The following is a 19429-nucleotide window of genomic DNA, read 5'->3' on the forward strand; positions in this document are numbered from 1 at the left end:
TATAAAAATCCATTTTTCAAGATCACCCAATCTTCAAGAAAAATCGAATGATTATCAATATTCAGGTGGTGTATGCCTACCAGTTGAATATCAGTGGCATCATCTTACTCTACATAGACAAAACTATTGTCTATGTACAGTAAGATGATGCCAAGGACCTTCAACTCGTAGGCGTAAATTAAGTTGATATGATGCGTTTATGAGTTGTGAGACCCCATACCATCTCTGCCTAGCATGCACACCAGTGGCGGATTTAGGCATAGGCGACATGGGCAGCCGCCCGGGGCAGCATCTTGCCTGGGGCAAGATTAATAAAAAAACCACAAAGAAACAACAAATATTCCGAATGGTGACATTTGCGCGATGGTTTTCTATCACTCATTTGCACGTCATATCAATGATATCTTATTTTTGTGTATATATTTATATAGTTTTAAATGTTATGATTACTTATATATGTTGTTCCAAATGTCTGAATAAAAATGACAAGTTAGCACAGGGGTTCGCCCAGGGAGCCATACAAGCTAGAACCGCCACAATGTCAAAAATGATATTTGATTCCTGGATCATTTAATAACCAATGCTTATTTGTATGACTTATTCAAAACTGTTCATGTACGGCTGAAAAAATACATAGCTTCATATCATTTGCACACACTGTATATAGACTTTCTTTTATTTTCTATGTGTTATTGACTTTACGCTTGTTTATTTCATGTGTAATTCTGTGTTGTTTTTGTGTCGCACTGCTTTGCTTTATCTTGGCCAGGTCCCAGTTGTACATGAGAACTTGTTCTCAACTAGCTTACCTGGTTAAATAAAGGTGAAATAAATACAAATTCAAATTAAAAAATCATTTTCAAAGACACAGGTCAGCATATCAGATTTCAAATACTTAAATACACTGGCAAAATTGGGAAGATCAGAATAATAAAATACGTGTGGGGAATAACAGTTGTGTTTGTGTTCTTTCTGAAAATGTAGCCCGATGTTAAGAATGAGAATTGTTCCACTGATCAGACTAAATAAAGTAAATAGATAATACAATCTCCGTGAAAATCACATAAAACTACCCCTTCACCAAAACCAAATAATTGTTATATTGTTTTGTCCCCCCTCTTGAATCAAACGTAGTTCACAATCTGTTTGACCAAATTATTTGTTATAGTTACCAATTAAGTCACAATACCAAACTTCCCTACTAAAACTGTGTGGGTCTGTCTGCTGCCTGTTCGTTGTCACAACCTAAATGCCAATCACCAAACGAGGGGACTAAATGCAAACGTGGATTAAATCGACATTAGTACATGCTGTCTAAAATCTGGATTCTGCAATAGGGAAGGCAGTAACAGCAAGCATATTTTGTTGACGACATTGTACATAAAACAGCGCGCCACCGTTGTGCACACACCTCAGCACAGAACGTGGTCTCTCTCTCGATTTAGCGCCACTCAAATATTGAGGGGCGTTTCTTTAAAACATGTCTCCAATCCCCTTGATCTCTTACATAATTAGGCCAATCATATGCTTCAATGTGCCGCTGTTCACAGTGCTGTGGCAAGACAAGGCTCTGATCGTGATGTTACATTGCAGGCGCAGATGTCCTGATTTCAAAACGATTTGGAGCACAGTTGAAAAGTGAACGCGTTGTCTATACAATTGAATAATTAGACAAATCAAATCAGAGGACTTTTCAATGCGTGTGATATAAAAGCTGTGCCGTGAGAACATGAGAAGAGGGTCAAATGCGTGTCTCACCGCTAATGCGTGAGAGTTGGCAGCTCTAGTCGTGGCTAAAATAGATGCTCATGGAGCAGACCTAATCCAACCTCTTCGGATGTGCATTATTATTCGAACTGACTGTTTGAATACGAATATAAACGAATGTATACTAAACCCTACGAGCAATATATGCTTGCTTCAAACATTCAATTTCACTCCCAGAAAAAAGCTCTGAGTTATATTCCGGATTTTTCTGACTTTTACACTTTTATGGTGACAATAAATATGCCAGGTAGCTAAATTACACATTTTCACCACTTTCACTTACACTCATCCAAACACCTTTTTCTGTTCAAGTAAGTCTCGTGATACATTGGTAATGCGTGCGTGTGACGCAATTTGGTGGTAGGGAGGGGACCCAAGCAACAGCAGTGGTAGGAAAGAGGAGGAAGCAGGGATGGTAGAGTCACACCTCTGAAGGTAAAACAGTTATATTATTTCATACCTTTCAATACACCTTTAAATCAAGCTGATGTTTTCATAGTAGGCTTCTTAAATGTCCCTTTTGTCATCCGCATAGCTTGGTTGATGACGCAGCCTTTCGGTAGGCTGAGAACCGCACTCTTTTGTTCAAGCTTCGTTCGGAATGGCCGCTGTTTTGAGAATGTTTTATTTTTTCCTCATTTCACTACGAGAGCGAGAAAAGGGCTCTGCGAAAATACTTGACGAGAAACGGTCTTGAATGACCAAGTGTCAATCTGTAAACTAACGATTTGAACATAATAGTTGTTATTATTTAGGTGTCAGTACAGTTGAAGGTAGCTACAGGATTGAGCAGCGCGATAGTGGGGTTGCGTGCTTGCTTATTTCCCCGTGATAGGCTCGCGATTGTCGGGATGGTGTTCCAAGTCTGACAGCTGCTTTTGGTGGGGCCTACGGGAACCGCGCAGTCAGAACGCTCGGGTATGTGAGCTTGGAGGTTAACGTTAGCAATTATTTTTTATAATTAAGAAGGCCATCTAGCTACTGAGACTGATATTTGTTTCCTCTACCAGAATCGTACCTAGATATGACGTTGTCCATGTTGTTTGCTCTACGATTTGACTGAATGGTTGCAAAAAAATGTTTGCCAGCCTCACTTGGCTTCTGAAGTTAGCTTGATGTGTTGACGTTTCGTTTTTGGATTTCATGACCAGTTTGTATGATTTAGCTAGCTTGCTTACAGATTTTGTTAGCACGACAAGGGTGACACTAAATTAAGAATAGCTAGCTATTTGCGGCTACTTTTCCTAAACAATCCATAGCTAACTAGCTAGTTTATGTCATCCAGTTCGTAGGCTGGCTAACTAACCAATTTAACGTTAGTATGTGGCTCTGACAAGAACAGCAGGACCACCCCATCGGTTGCTGCTGTGTCACACACACACAGGTTGGCTTGCGTCTCGTTTTTACGCATATCAATCGTGATCTTGGACGTAACTTGACTTCCACGAACTGTGGCACCGGTTTTATCGATAATCTCTCTTTCCACGGATTTGTCATTGGCACGGTTACGTCCTGCGTGTGCTGTGGGCTGGTTATGTAGCTGCCTGCCACCTCACCAGTGCATCTCTTGCCATCACTGTCAAATGTAGACACACATTACAGGAGCTGCGTAGTATTAGGCCTAATGGTTGTAATCATCTTTTGATAGTCAGTGAGAGAGTTGTTAAGCCTGCCTAGTTAGCTAAATGCTTTGTAAAATGAAAAAAGATATGCAAGGGAAAGAGAGCAGACATAAACTGTCTGTCATTCATTCATTCAGGAGTGGACATGGGGAGATTGTTCCAAAGTCCTTAACCCCCAATCAATCACAAATCTGGCAGCTAAATGTATTTGCACAATTGTAGTGATTGTATCATATCAAAGCCTAAACCTGTGTTATTCCAACTTTATTCCAGTGATGATGATATATGCGTATACTTATGCAATCCTCAAAGGGAGAGGACAGAGATGAAGAAAATTGGCCAGTCTTGAGCAAACATGACGCAACAACATGGGAAGACTTGGCAGGATTGGTAGTAGTGACTGCTTGCTTTGCCCAAGATGTCCACCAACTGGCTAAAGGCTACATTATACAAGTAGAGGCTTAACAATTGGCACGTGAATTGAGGAAAGCTACAGTGATGATGGTGGTGGTGGATCATCATCATAATAATCAGAGGAAAATGGTGTCCAGCCTTCTCATTTTATGTATATCATCTATTGCACTGCCTGTCATTTGTCCCAAACTTGGTTCCTCTCCTTTTGGTTCCTCTCCATGGAGTGGAATCTGGAATGATCCATTTAGTCAGTCGGTGATGAAAAATAACTGGAAAGTTGCTGCGCTCTGTGACCCTTGACCTTATGTGCTTTTTCTACAGCATGACTTCGCCCACAAGTAATTTTTCTGGAGTGGGGGGGGGTGAGAGAGAGTGCTTCTTCGGTTCGGTCACCAGCATATTATTAAACTAGCTTATGTTTGTTTCAAACCTTTGGGTACATTTTATGGTTTTGAAGAGGAATTTAGAGAATAAACAAACACTGACATCACACCCACTGCTTGTTTAGGTGAGGGCCAGTAGGTTAGTTCTCTGCTTGCCGTGTTGCCATGTTTATTGTTGGGATTTTGACACTTGATGCACCCCAGACTATGCCTGGTGACCAATCCACATCTCTCCGGCCAAACGCCACGCCCATTAAAATGTATTCTCCACAATGAGTCTGGATTTGATCTCCTCCCAGAGGACTTCTCGAATGCGAACACGTTCAAACCGTTCTGGTTGGTCCCCAGTAACCGATGGGTGTGGCCAGAGCCTGAACACGTGGGTAAAGCGGTGTTTCAGAAATGGTCATTGCTTTTGATACTCTGATTGGTTAGAGACAATCCAATCGCAAATGACTTGTTTTGTATAACGCCCCTCACTTTAACGTCAGCAGAAAGGACTTCTACGATGGCAGTCTGACTGAATGATAGTTAGAGCAGCAAAATGAAATTCAGAATGAGTCGCCAGGCAACCCCAGACCCCACTGCCGTGTTGCATAGTTGCCTTTATCTAAGACATGATTGATGTCATAGCCTACTTACCCTATTTTAGGGTTTCCACAAGTTACCAATGCCACAAAGTCAAAATTGGCTATATCGTAAAAATACTCTACATGAAAACAAAAATGTGCTTTTTGGTCTTAAATTTAGCAGTGACTTTGTGGCACGGGGTTTATGACTTTGTGGCAACTAGTGACGAGGGACCCAAAAGAAAATACAAAGAAGCTGCCTGCTTTGATACAACCAACTATTATTTTATACAGTCATGTGTTTTGATATTCAACGTCCATCACCTTTCTCTTAGTTCATTAGAATCTGGGTTGAGTCAGAGGTCATGCTCTGCTTTTCTCTAGGCCTAGTTCACAGTATAGTCTCATTGTTATTTATGCATTTTAATATTCACCATCTATTTTCTCTCATTTTATTAGTAGCCTAATATAGAGTTCACAGTTATCCTAAGTCAGTGAGGTCCGTGCTGCTAGATACTTCTCTGTTGAGTGAACATAACTGTTACTGAGAAGAGCAGCACATGTACCTACAGAACAATATTAAAGACCCTGTGTAGTCAACATTCAGTTTTTCCTGTGTTTTTGTATAATATTGTACAACAGCTGATGAAACTAACACTGTAAAAGTGTGAACACATTTGATCATTGTTATTTCCTGATAGTTGCTGGTTGAGAATACAATCTACACAGGACCTTCTAATCACTTGGTTTTGCATGGGTGGAGTTTCAGCTTGCCTGATGACGTCACTAGGGGAAAATTAATTAATAGATGAATAACAAAGAGTTACAAACCTCTGCCAATAACAGCAATTTTCAAGTTTTCCCCACTCAGACCACTCTGACAGTCCTAGCAAAATAATTTAGTTTTATTTGGCTAATATAGCAATATTTGTTATTTTTGACCATTTTTAATTGTAAGCTATGACAGAATTGATTTGATATAAAAACAGCAGAAATTGGGCCTTTAAGCTGATCTCTTTGTCATTAACGGGATCAACAGGACCCCTTTTTTTACCCCTATAGGTTTTATGAGTCTTATGCTTTGAAGACCGCCTCCTCCCAAAGATTAGACACACAAACACCTACTCTCAGCAGCAGTGCTAACCTTTCCCTTAGCTCTGATCTGTTGCCAAGCCTGCTCTTTTTCTACACTACACACACACATACCTAGAGCATAACAGATGACTTTATTAGGCTTCATACTGTAGCCTATTTCTACATACAAATGATGCTACTACTGTACTACAGGCTGTGAGATGGAACCACAGAACTAGAATGAGGGTTAGAGGTTCCAAACCTTTCCTAGATAATCTATTTCTATGGACAGAACAAAGACAGAAACCCTAGAGCCTTTGGTTTTATATAAATCATTTTGATGTTGAAGCTCTTGACAGTTGTTGTCAATTTGTCTTTTATGACCTTGAGGTTAAGTCAGGCCAACCTACTTACCAGGTTTTCTCAACATCACTTGTAGCTATTGTAGTACATTCATTGGCTTACAATGTCATCTCACTTAACCTGTTGAAGTTGCCTATGGCCTAGCTTATTCACTAATAGAGCTGGGAATTGCCAGAGACCTCACAATACGATATTATCACGATACTTAGGCGCCGATACGATATGTATTGTGATTCTATGTATTTTGATTAGAGCTGTCCCCAAGAAGAAGAGCGATTCTATATTGGTCAACTGAGTCGTCTGTTCTTTTGACCAATTATTTTGTGTATTTTTCCATTATATAGACACAATCCTACGTGCTTTAATCAAATCAGATATGCACTGAGCTTGTCTGATGCTTTAAGCAAACTGTTCAATTAAATAATTAAGACACAAATGACTAGATGAGGACAATCGCAATCCTCCCTGCTGCAGCGACCACCACAGAACATCAACAGTGTTTAACGCGTTGTCCATGTTGCTGAAGCTGCAACAGTAATTTCTGACTGAAAAGTCGTTGCTGAAATCCTTAATTTGTTTAGGAAAAACATTCCCTCAATCCTTGCTGCCTTCACATGTATGTATTGCATGCGTGTCACCAATAGGGCCTGGCCTATAGCATATCATAATCACATCAATAATTGCTTATAACAAACTCCTAACACTAACACGTTACAGCAAAATGAGGGAATGTTTACTGGTTGCTCAGTAGGTAAAGGGGAAGTCAGATGTGTGGAATGAGTTTGACTAGTTATGGAAAATACTGGAGATCAAGAAAAAGAAAGTAAGGAGCAAGCAGTGTGTGCATATTATGTGTGCCAAACAGGGGCTGTTAGATTACAATAAACATTTTCTGACTGTTTGGAACAACGTAAACAACACTAAATTATAAGCATACCAGAGTTTGTTGTAACGTTCGTGAATGAAATTTCCGAAATGGAATGGTTTATTTGTTGTTTACGCTAATTATTCAAGGCTCACTATATTTTATTTTAAAACTAAAATGGTTGATTGCATTTCAAATCATGAATGACTTGTATGCTGTGTGATATAATGAAGGAATTCATGATTTATTGATGCAGTACTGTAGCCTATTGAAATATAGGCCTAAGTAAGTTATGGTATTAAGAGTAAACAGGAGGTGCTCTTAGCTACAGCTCTTATGCTGACAGCCTGGGGCGGCAGGTAGCCTAGTGGTTAGAGCTTTAGGCCATTAACTGAAAGGTTGCAAGATCGAATCCCTGAGCTGACAACCTAAAAATGTGTTGTTCTGCCCCTGAACAAGGCAGTTAACCCACTGTTCCTAGGCCGTCATTGTAAATAATAATTTGTTCTTAACTGACTTGCCTAGTTAAATAGATGTTACAAAAAAACAACATATGGCAAATAGAAATCAACTGGATGGTGTTCAGAGATAGATGGGAGGGGTTGAGGGGAGCTGAAGGATGGGACTAAAGACAAACAAAACTAATGTAAAATATAATGTGTATAGTACGTATAAGCTGGAAGTAGAAGCCTAAGTGGTGGTGTTCATTAGTTGAATCCAATTATGGGAGGGGTGGTAGGGTTGAAGGAAAATATCCCATATTTTTTTACATATACATACACAGTACCAGTCAAAAGTTTGGACACGCCTACTCATTCAAGGGATTTAAAAAACATTTTTTTAATGATACTATTTTCTAAATTGTAGAATAATAATTGAAGACAAACTATGAAATAACACACATGGAATCATGTAGTAACCAAAAAAGTGTTGAACAAATCTAAATGTATTTTATATTTGAGATTCTGCAAAGTAGCCACCCTTTGCCTTGATGACAGCTTTGCACATTTGGCATTCTCTCAACCAGCTTCACATGGAATGCTTTTCCAACAGTCTTGAAGGAGTTTCCACATATGCTGAGCACATGTTGGCTGCTTTTCCTTCACTCTGCGGTCCAACTCATTCCAAACCATGTCAATTGGGTTGAGGTTGGGTGATTGTGGATGCCAGGTCATCTGACGCAGCACTGTCCTTCTTGGTCAAATAGCCCTTACACAGCCTGGAGGTGTATTTTGGGTCATTGTCCTGTTGAAAAACAAATGATATTCCCACTAAACGCAAACCAGATGGGGATGGCGTATCGCTGCAGAATGCTGAGTTAGCCATGCTGGTTAAGTGTGCCTTGCATTCTAAATAAATCACCGACAGTGTCACCAGCAAAGCACCATCACACTACCTCCTCCATGCTTCACGGTGGGAACCACACATGCAGAGATCATCCGTTCACTAACTCGGCGTCTCACAAAGACATGGAGGTTGGAACCAAAAATCTCAAATTTGGACTCATTAGACCAAAGGACATATTTCCACTGGTCTAATGTCCAGTGCTCGTGTTTCTTGGCCCAAGCAAGTCTCCTCTTCTTATTTGTGTCCTTTAGTAGTGGTTTCTTTGCAGCAATTCGACCATGAAGCCCTGATTCACTCAGTCTCATCTGAACAGTTGATGTTATGTGCCTGTTACTTGAACTCTAAAGTATTTATTTGGGCTGCAATTTCTGAGGCTGGTAACTGTAATGAACTTATCCTCTGCAGCAAAGGTAACTCTGGGTCTTCTTTGCCTGTGGCGGTCCTCATGAGAGCCTGTTTCATAGCTCTTGATGGTTTTTGTGATTGCATTTGAAGAAACTGTCAAAGTTCTTGAAATGTTCCATATTGACTGACCTTCATGTCTTAAAGTAATGATGGACTGTCATTTCTCTTTGTTTATTTGAGCTGTTCTTGCCATATTATGGACTTGAGCCCAATTTGGTAAAATATATATTCTGTATACCCCCTACCTTGTCACAACACAACTGATTGGCTCAAACACATTAAGGAAGGAAATTCCACAAATTAACATTTAGCAAGGCACACCTGTTAATTGAAATGCATTCCATGTGACTACCTCATGAAGCTGGTTGAGAGAATGCCAAGAGTGTGCAAAGCTGTCAAGGCAAAGGGTGGCTTTTTTGAAGAATCTCAAATATATTTAGATTTGTTTAACACTTTTGGCTACTACATATGTTATTTCAGAGTTTTGATGTCTTCACTATTCTACAATGTAGAAAATATTAAAAATAAAGAACACCTAGTAATTCAAGGGTTTAAAACTTTTGACTGGTAGTGTATATATGGATGATTTATGAAGCCAGGCACATTTAACAGTTAGGTTATTGATTATAGACCTAATTTAAGTTGGTTTCCTCTCCTCACTTTTCTTGGATGATTAAGGCAAGGGCTGTGGTCTTGTCTCCTAACTTCGCTGCTGCCTCCACAGCTTTCTTCTCGACACCAATATGCTGGTTAACTTCTCTATTATGCACATAGCAACATGGTCTCGGAAAATGTGCCAATTCAACAACGCGCTGATGTGTTTCAGAACTGAGGACAGCGAACACTATCCATCGCAGGAGAAGGCACATTTGTTATAAAATATTATTTTTATTAGTGTTGCACCATTTGTTCTTACATAATATAACCATATACAATTTAAGTAGAATATGTCTTAGTGATGGACTGTGCCACCCCCACGATGGATCAGTCCACTCAAACAGGTGCCAGTCAGACAGGTGTCTTGTACTCCATGATGTATTTATTTTTTGCTACTGCTAGACTAAAAAAATCTTGGTCGACCAAAAGCCAATCAACCAGTCGACTAAATGTAGATTCGGTACTGTGATTTTATTGCTCACCTTGGTCTCCTGCAAAAATGATTTTGATCAGTCATGGAAATAAGTGCTGAAAACATTGTCTCCCTATTTAAAAAGATGTAGAGACATTATTGCATTGGCTCTATGCACACTCACTGGACTCTACCCACACAGTGACTACACTGACGCTCCAACACATACACACGCATTATGACACCACACACACTCAGTCGCACATTGACACACTTTCACTCTCCACATACGCTGCTGCCTAGTCACTTTTACCTCTACCTACATGTACATATTACCTCTACTCCTTTTATATAGCCTCGCTATTGTTATTTTAATGTCAGTATTTCATTTTTTTCTTACTTGCAATTTTTTAAAATTACATTATTATTTTTTGTTGTTGAAAGGGCTCGTAAGTAAGCATTTCACAGTAAAGTCTACACCTGTTGTCTTCAGGGCATGTGAGAAATATAATTTGTTTTGAACAAGCTGTGATGGAAAAATACTGTAGTTTTGGTACAGCCAGCTAGCTCAATTAATATTGCAATGTTGTGAAATGATAGGATTTAGAGAACGATCGATAATCTTCCAAGCCGACGTATCAGGACGATATTGGCCTTTTCTATTCTATCAGCCCCTATCTATCGGCTTAGCTGATAGTGCTTCTACATAGCAAAGCTGTACCAGCCTGAGCCACGAGCATTGCACATAGGGCTGGGCAGTATACCGTATTTTACTATATACCGGTATTGATCCATGGACTGTTTAGTGTTGTTTTGTTTACCTTCTATAACAGTATTTGTATGTTTGGTTTGTAAATGTGATATGGCCTGTGTAATGACAATATTTATAGTTACCTCTACTTGAGTCATCCCCTTCCGCTCTCGCATTCCATGCCGCTTCCCACATTGACTTAGCCCCGTCCCCTTTCATTCAAGGAGCGTATTTGTTATTGCTTCACCATGAGACTCTTGCGTTCAGTCTGCATGGTCAATGCAGTTGTCATCAACATTGTTGCATGTACGATGCTGTTTCATTTGATGACGATACATTGTGCTTAATGTAAATCCTCAAGCGTTCTATAATTACACTGTGTTTGTCTTTTCTTAGCAAGTTTTAGCCGCTAATCGCTAGTTAGCTCGCTAGCTAGCTAGCTAATAAATGTACTGAGGCAAAGCTAGCTAATACAACTTGATAACAGTGATGGTGTAGGCCTAAATCACCATGTTGTTTGCGCAACAGTATCTTCAAAATCAAAGAGGAATAGGCTAAGCATGACTATGTTGGCTACATGAAGGAACATTTTAATGTAAGCAAAGATTATAGGGTCCCCTAGGAAATGCTGACTAACACTTTGGTACCTACCCTGTCACAATAACTCCTCCCTGGCATTTTCATTTCTTGTCATGTTAAATAACACTGTATTCTAAGTGCCCACATTCTACTTCCATGATTCCAACAGTTCACCCAAGTGTTTTTGATCTAAATCACAATTTGAAACATTTGGTTAAAAATAAGGCTTAGATTTGTTGCCTGTATTGTGCAGCCCTATGTGGCAGTGTGGCAATTCTCAAATAAGTGCAGGAAATGCAGAAAAAATTGACTAAAAAAATACCATGATATGATAGCTCTAGCTCTAATTGCACAATGCTGAGGAATGTCAAGCTGGGAAAATCAACCACAGCAGCAAGCTGGCTCATTCTCCAACAGGAAGGTGCAGTATTGAGAAATGGATGAATTGACACGGTGACCAAAATAAAATATTTTAGTTAATTCACTAATAATAAGGCTTGTGTCGACGTGCCCGGACATGCATGCAGTAAGCAAGCATCAAATAACCCCCACGATTTCAGGGAAGTTAGGAACCAATATACACAGGCAGTTAGGAAAGCAAAGGATAGCTTTTTCAAACAGAAATGTGCATCCTGCACCACAAACTCCCAAAAGTCCATGGTCAATAAGAGCACCTCCTCCCAGCTGCCCACTGCACTAAGGCTAGGAAACACTGTCACCACTGATAAATCCATGATAATTGAGAATTTCATTAAGCATTTTTCTATGGCTGGCCATGCTTTCCACCTTTCCACCCCTACCCTGGTCAACAGCCCTGCACCCCCCACAACAACTTGCCTAAGCCTCCCCCATTTCTCCTTCACCCAAATCCAGATGGCTAATGTTCTGAAAGAGCTGCAAAATCTGGACCCCTAAAAATCTGCTGGGCTAGACAATCTGGACCCTCTCTTTCTAAAATTATGAGCCAAAAGTGTTGCAACCCCTGTTACTAGCCTGTTCAACCTCCTCCTTCGTATCATCTGAGATCCCCATAAATTGGAAAGCTGCCGTGGTCATCCCCCTCTCCAAAGGGGGAGACACTCCAGACCCAAACTGCTACAGACACATCTATCCTACCCTGCCTTTCTAAGGTCTTCGAAAGCCAAGTTAACAAACAGATCACCGACCATTTCGAATCCCACCGTACCTTCTCCGCTATGCAATCTGGTTTCAGAGCTGGTCATGGGTGCACCTCAGCCACGCTCAAGGTCCTAAACGATATCATAATCTCCACTGATTTGACAATACTGTGCAGCTGTATTCATAGACCTGGCCAAGGCTTTCAACTCTGTCAATCACCACATTTTCATCTGCAGACTCAACATCCTTGGTTTCTCAAATGACTGCCTCGCCGAGTTCACCAACTACTTCTCAGAGTTCAGTGTGTCAAATCGGAGGGCCTGTTGTCCGGACCTCTGGCAGTCTATGGGGGTGCCACAGGGTTCAATTCTCAGGCTGACTCTTTTCTCTGTATACATCAAGGATGTCGCTCTTGCTGCTGGAGATTCTCTGATCCACTTCTACGCAGACAATACCATTCTGTATACTTCTGGCCCTTCTTTGGACACTGTATTAACAAACCTCCAAATAAGCTTCAATGCCATACAACACTCCTTCCATGGCCTCCAACTGCTCTTAAATGCAATTAAAACTAAATGCATGCTCTTCAACCAATCGCTACCAGCCCGTCCAGCATCACTACTCTGGACGGTTCTGACTTAGAATATGTGGACATCTACAAATACCTAGGTGTCTGGTTAGACTGTAAACACTCCTTCCAGACTCGCATTAAGCATCTCTAATCCAAAATTAAATCTAGAATCGGCTTCCTATTTCCCAACAAAGCATCCTTCACTCATGTTGCCAAACACCCTCGTAAAACTGACGATCCTTGACTTCGGGTGATGTCATTTACAAAATATCCTCCAACACTACTCAGCAAATTGGATGCAGTCTATCACAGTGCCATCCGTTTTGTCACCATAGCCCCATATACTCCCCACCACTGTGACCTGTATAATCTCATTGGCTGGCCCTCACTTTGGCTGGCCGCCAAACCCACTGGCTCCAGGTCATCTATAAGTCTTTGCTAGGTAAAGCCCCGCCTCAGCTCACTGGTCACAATAGCAGCACCCACCCGTAGCATGTGCTTCAGCAGGTATATTTCACTGGTCACCCCCAAAACCAATTCCTTTTGTGGCCGCCTTCCAGTTCTCTGATGCCAATGACTGGAACAAATTGCAAAAATCATATCGCCCTCACTAACTTTAAGCACCAGCTGTCAGAGCAGCTCACAGATCACTGCACCTGTACATAGCCCATCTGTAAATAACCCATCCAACTACCTCATCCCCATACTGTTATTATTAATTTGTTTTGCACCCCAGTATCTCTACTTGCACATTCATCTTCTGCACATCTATCACTCCAGTGTTTAATGCTCAATTCTAATTATTTTGCCACTTTGGTCTATTTATTGCCTTACCTCATTTGCACATGCTGTATATAGACTTTTTTCCTATTGTGTTTATTGACTGTATGTTTGTTTATTCCATGTGTAACTCTGTTGTTTGTGTCGCACTGCTTTGCTTTATCTTGGCCAGGTTGCAGTTGTAAATGAGAACTTGTTTTAAACTAGTCTACCTGGTTAAATAAAGGTGGAAAAAAACAAGCTAGCTAAGCACATGTGACCTGTTAGCAAAGATTAAGATTATTAACCATGTCATCTGTGGTGTTAGCTAGCTAGGTATATTAGCTACTCTAGCTAGGTATATTAGCTACTCTAGCTAGGTATATTAGCTACTCTAGCTAGGTATATTAGCTACTCTAGCTAGGTATATTAGCTACTCTAGCTAGGTATATTAGCTACTCTAGCTAGGTATATTAGCTACTCTAGCTAGGTATATTAGCTACTCTAGCTAGGTATATTAGCTACTCTAGCTAGGTATATTAGCTACTCTGTCATAAGGTGAACGCACCAATTTGTAAGTCGCTCTGGATAAGAGCGTCTGCTAAATGACTTAAATGTAATGTAAATGTACTCTAGCTAGCTATATTAGCTACTCTAGCTAGCTATATTAGCTAGATAAGCATGGTCCTAAGATATCAAATTGCTAGCTATGTTGGCTATTAGCTCCTAACATTACCTGGTTTTTACACATGCACCATTTTCGGCAACGAGACATTTCCCCCTTGTCCATGTTAGATATTATGTACATTTATGACTTGGTAGCAAATGCCATTGAGCTAGTTGTCATAGTAGCAGTACACAGCACCAAATGATATGAGCGATGGAGAGAGATGAGAAAGTAAACTGAGTTACAGCCTCACGCTATCCAATCGTAGCAGTAGGATACAAGTTAGAACCCGCCCGTTTCTTGACAGATGGCTGAACTTGCCAATTGATTTGTTTTGAATTTTGTCTTGGTAGGTGAGTTTGCAGTTCTGTCCTGACTGCAGAAAAAAAGTTTTCACAGAAAATGACAAAAATACTAGTTTCATAAGCAAACCCATTTACATTGAATAGATGTTATTTCATATCCTCAAACTAACAGCAGTGCCTACATGCCGGAGTGATGCTTCTATGCAAATGTTGTTAATCAGTAGGCTAATATATTGTGTATTTGGACCCCTTCACTTTTTCCACATGCAGCCTTATTCAAAAATGTAATTGTTTTTCCCCCTCAATCTACACACAATACCCCATAATGACAAAGCAACAAAAAAAAACGTTTTTAGAATTTTTTGCTAATTTATCAAATAAATAAAATCCTCCCATTCTTCCCTGCAGATCCTCTCAAGCTCTGTCAAGTTGGATGAAGATTTGCACAACTTTTTCCTGGCTTCTATAGAGTTTTTAGATCGGGTTCAAGTCCGGGCTCTGGCTGGGCCACTCAAGGACTTTCAGAGACTTGTCCCGAAGCCACTCCTGTGTTGTTTTGGCTGAGTGCTTAGGGTCGTTGTCCCTTTGGAAGGTGAACCTTCACTCCCATCACGGATCTCTTGGTACTTTGCTCCATTCATCTTTCCTTCAATCCTGACTAGTCTCCCAGTCCCTGCTGCTGAAAAACATCCCCACAGCATGACAGCACCATGCTTCACCGTAGGGATGGTGCCAGGTTTCTTCCAGATGTGACGCTTGGCATTCAAGCCAAAGAGCTCCATCTTGGTTCAGACCAGAGAATCTTGTTTGTCATGGTCTGAGAGTCTTTAGGTGCCTTTTGGCAAACTCTAAGCGGGCTGTCATGTGCCTTTTTACTGAGGAGTGGCTTCTGTCTTGCCACACTACCATAAAAGTTTGATTGGTGTAGTGCTGCAGAGATGGTTGTCCTTCTGGAATGGTCTCATCTCCACAAAGGAACTCTGGAGCTCTGTCAGTGTGTGGGTTCTTGGTCACCTCCCTGACCAAGGCCCTTTTCCGAGGCCACTGTGTTCTTGGGGACCTTTCCAAATCCTGTCCAATCAATTGAATTGACCACAGGTGGACTCCAATCAAGTTGTAGAAACATTTCAAGGTTGATCATTGTAAACAGGATGCACCTGAGCAAAAGGGTCTGAATACTTATGTAAATAAGGTACAACTCCACTGATCAGCCAAAACTAGCCCAATCACTCGACGCCCCTATTGAATATGCATTTACCTGTATTGTGAGTAGGCGTATGCCATCTTAATTTACAAGAGATTTACCATTCAAATAAAATTATTACCATTATGTTTTGTAGTTAGATTGGTAAAAACAAAGTCAAATGTATTGTTTGATTTTTAAAATTGATACATGAATGCGTACATGGCTCTCTGGGGAAATTCTGTTTTCAAAATGTTCACATTTTAAAGCGGCAATCAGTAGTAGAAACAATAGTAATGTGTACTCCCCACCCCTGGTTAGGTAAAAAGCTGAGGCATGGGGCTGGAGACATTGACTCACTCTCAAATTCATAGACAGAACTTTGGATGCAAGGATTAGTCATCCATGATATCAACATTCGTTTGAACCATGTTTTGAGGCTATATAGTGTTTGTTTACATTTTACTTTGTTTTAACATTGGAGTGAAACAAACTTATTTTTCGGGTTCTGTTGGGGTGTGACAGTTGAATTAAGATCATGAGGCATTTATAAGTGTATATTCATCAAGAATCAATGGGTACATATCATTAGTCCAAAAATGAATGTAGTAACTGCTGATTGCCCCTTTAATGATATTGAATATCGGCCTGAAATATCATCCACCTGCCTCATTTTTTTTAAATAGTTATTTTTTACGGCTATTCACTAAGATATCAAATGTGATTTTGACTTGTCATTTAAAATATGATCACGTTGAACAGCCTTTTGACTCATTGTCTATGTTTTATTCAACAGCATTCAAAAAGCCCTAAGGATGATGAGAACCTCGATGACCTTTCTAGTCTGAACTGGCTTCAAACCGAACTGAGGGGAATCGTCTGCAGTTCAAACAACTAGGTGGCCCATGGCTGCCATCACCACTCCTGTCAAGTCACAGCTTCAAAGGATTTACTCCCTATGGGTTCTGAGAAACGAAACCGCTTGGATCACAGGGATTGATTTGTGAAGTAAATGTATAGGCCCACACAGGTATGTATCAGCTGGTGTGTTTATAAAGGTCGTCTCCTACTCTTATCCCTCTCCACGCCTACTTGTCGGTTGACTGCTTTTTTGAGGGAAAACTCCAAACAAACCAAGGAGAGTGACAGTTGGGGAGTTGCGGTCCCATGAGAGACTCCGCAGGGGGACCGACAATCACGTCGACGCCATGAGTAGTACTTTAGGTAACAAAGACAAAGACTGGAAAGAGAAGGACCTGAAAGGAGGTCCGACAGGAGGGAAAGAAAAGGAAAAAGAGACCAAGGCTCTGGCTGGTTTAGGCGGCAAGGATCCCAAGGCCAAAGGGAAAGACGCCAAAGAAGGAAAGAAGGATGCAGGTTCCGCGTCGCCTGCCGTCGCCTTCTCCGTGGACAACACGATAAAGAGGCCCAACCCGGCGCCGGGGACACGCAAGAAGTCCAGCAATGCCGAGGTGAGATGAAGACACTATCACAAAACACACAGCCTAATGTATCATAACATACACATTATTTGTGGTTGAAAATGTATTTTTTTAAATGTACTGTTTGGACATGGGCAGCCCAAAAGCCACTTGGGTGGCCCGCCCAGGACTTTTATTTGCAGTAACAAACCTGTAATATATGCCATTTAGAAGACACTTTAACCCAAAGTGACTTATAGCAGTGCGTGTTCAGCAGTCTGATGGCAATCTGTCTTATATATTAAAAAAATAAAAATATATATTTTATATATATAAATATAAAATGCAACATGTAGTGTTGGTCCCATGTTTCATCAGCTGAAAAAAATGAAGATCCCAGAAATGTTCCACAGCACCAAAAGATTATTTCTCTCAAATTTTGTGCACACATTTGTTTACATCCCTGTTAGTGAGCATTTCTCCTTTGTCAAGATAATCCATCCACCTGACAAGTGGGGCATATCAAGAAGCCGATTCAACAGCATGATCATTACACAGGTGCACCTTGTGCTGGGTACAATAAAAGGCCACTCTAAAATGTGCATTTTTGTCACTCAATGCCATGGTTGTCTCAAGTTGAGGGGGCTTGCAGATGGCATGCTGACTGCAGGAATGTTCACCAGAGCTGTTGCCAGTGAATTTTAATGTTAATCTCTCTAACATAAGCCACATCCAATGTCATTTTAGAGAATTTGGCAGTACGTCCAACAGGCCTCTCAACTGCAGACCACATGTATGGCTTTGTGTAGCTTTCGGATACAGATGTAAAGTATGTATAAAAGATAATGGACCAATATTAATTTTCAATAAGATCATCTTTGAGAACAAATATCTATAGAACAAATGTCTATAGATATTATTACAAATGTCTAAAATTAATGTTTGAGTCACTCCGATAGCATAAGCCATGGCAAAATGTGTAGAATTGCAGGAAATTAGGTTTAAAATGGCATATTTTTGTCTCCGCTACATGGCAAATTGTGTAGAAATGTCAAAAAATAATTGGTTGGCGTCCACACCATGGCCACACCCCTGCCACACCCACCACCTAAGCCCAATTTGATCCAGAAAAAAACTGTTATTATTATTATTCTACATCACACAACAGTGTTTCTCAAACTCAGTCCTGGGGACCCCAAGGGGGCCACATCTTTTTTTATTCTAGCACTGCACCATTCATTCAAATAATCAAAGCTTGTCGATGAGTCGATTTATTTAAATCCGCTGTGTAGTGCTAAGGCAAACTAACCGTGGGTCCACAAGACTGAGTTTTGGAAACCCATAACATGCCTTCAATAACATGGACACACAACTTTCCCATTCCCAGGTGATCAAAGAGCTCAACAAGTGCCGTGAGGAGAACTCCATGCGTCTGGACCTGTCCAAGCGTTCCATCCACATGTTACCCACCTCCATCAAGGAACTCACCCAGCTGGCAGAGCTCTACCTGTACAGCAACAAGCTCCAGAGCCTCCCCTCAGAAGTGGGCTGCCTGTCTGGCCTGGTCACCTTAGCCCTGAGTGAGAACTCTCTAACCAGCCTCCCAGAGTCCTTGGACTCCCTGAAGAAGTTGAGGATGCTGGACCTGAGGCATAACAAACTGAGGGAGATACCGGCGGTGGTTTACCGGGTGATGTCGCTGACCACACTGTACCTGAGGTTCAACCGGATCACGGCGGTGGAGAGGGACATCCGGAACCTGGCGAAGTTGACCATGCTCAGCATCCGTGAGAACAAGATCAAACAGCTGCCTGCCGAGATAGGTGAATGAGGGAGGAGGGGGGTGGGAAATGGGGGGTTGGGGTGAGGGAAATGGGAGAGAGTGGTGAGTTGGGGGGAGGGAGGGAAATGTGAGTGGGGGAAGGAGTGGGAGGAGAGCGGGAAGGAGAGTCATCCATGAGAACAAGATCAAACAGATGAGTCTTGAGGAGGGAGTTGAGGCTGGCAGATTGGGTGATGACGATGCGTCGTCATTTTTGCCTAACATAAGCCGGGGGCATACACACACTTTTGGCCCTGATTTTAGCTGTCCCAGACACGTTTTTGAGATCTGAGACAAAATTCCCATGTCGTTGCGTACTTGGGGTGCCGTCACCGACGCTCAGTTCAGTGACGCAATCTGAGGGCTGCCGATCC

At 41.2% G+C, this 19429-nt stretch overlaps 1 protein-coding gene across 3 annotated transcripts in view; it reads left to right on the top strand.

Moving 5' to 3' along the window:
* Nucleotides 1-2074: 2074 nt before the first annotated feature.
* shoc2 (SHOC2 leucine rich repeat scaffold protein) overlaps nucleotides 2075-19429 on the top strand; it is a 29865-nt gene continuing 12510 nt past the window's right edge. Inside the window, exons 1-4 of one of the 3 annotated variants that reach the window (XM_046330061.1) lie at nucleotides 2122-2202; nucleotides 15038-15252; nucleotides 16609-17284; nucleotides 18621-19056. In XM_046330061.1, coding sequence (XP_046186017.1) covers nucleotides 17021-17284; nucleotides 18621-19056 — 700 coding nt within the window. In that variant the 5' untranslated portion in view covers nucleotides 2122-2202; nucleotides 15038-15252; nucleotides 16609-17020. Of the gene's footprint in view, nucleotides 2203-15037; nucleotides 15253-15789; nucleotides 15895-16608; nucleotides 17285-18620; nucleotides 19057-19429 lie in introns of those variants that run through there. The other 2 variants (XM_046330060.1, XM_046330062.1) reach the window with 2 other exon arrangements.

This window comes from Oncorhynchus gorbuscha, linkage group LG26, assembly GCF_021184085.1.
Source record: "Oncorhynchus gorbuscha isolate QuinsamMale2020 ecotype Even-year linkage group LG26, OgorEven_v1.0, whole genome shotgun sequence".
NCBI classification, from domain to species: Eukaryota; Metazoa; Chordata; class Actinopteri; order Salmoniformes; family Salmonidae; genus Oncorhynchus; species Oncorhynchus gorbuscha.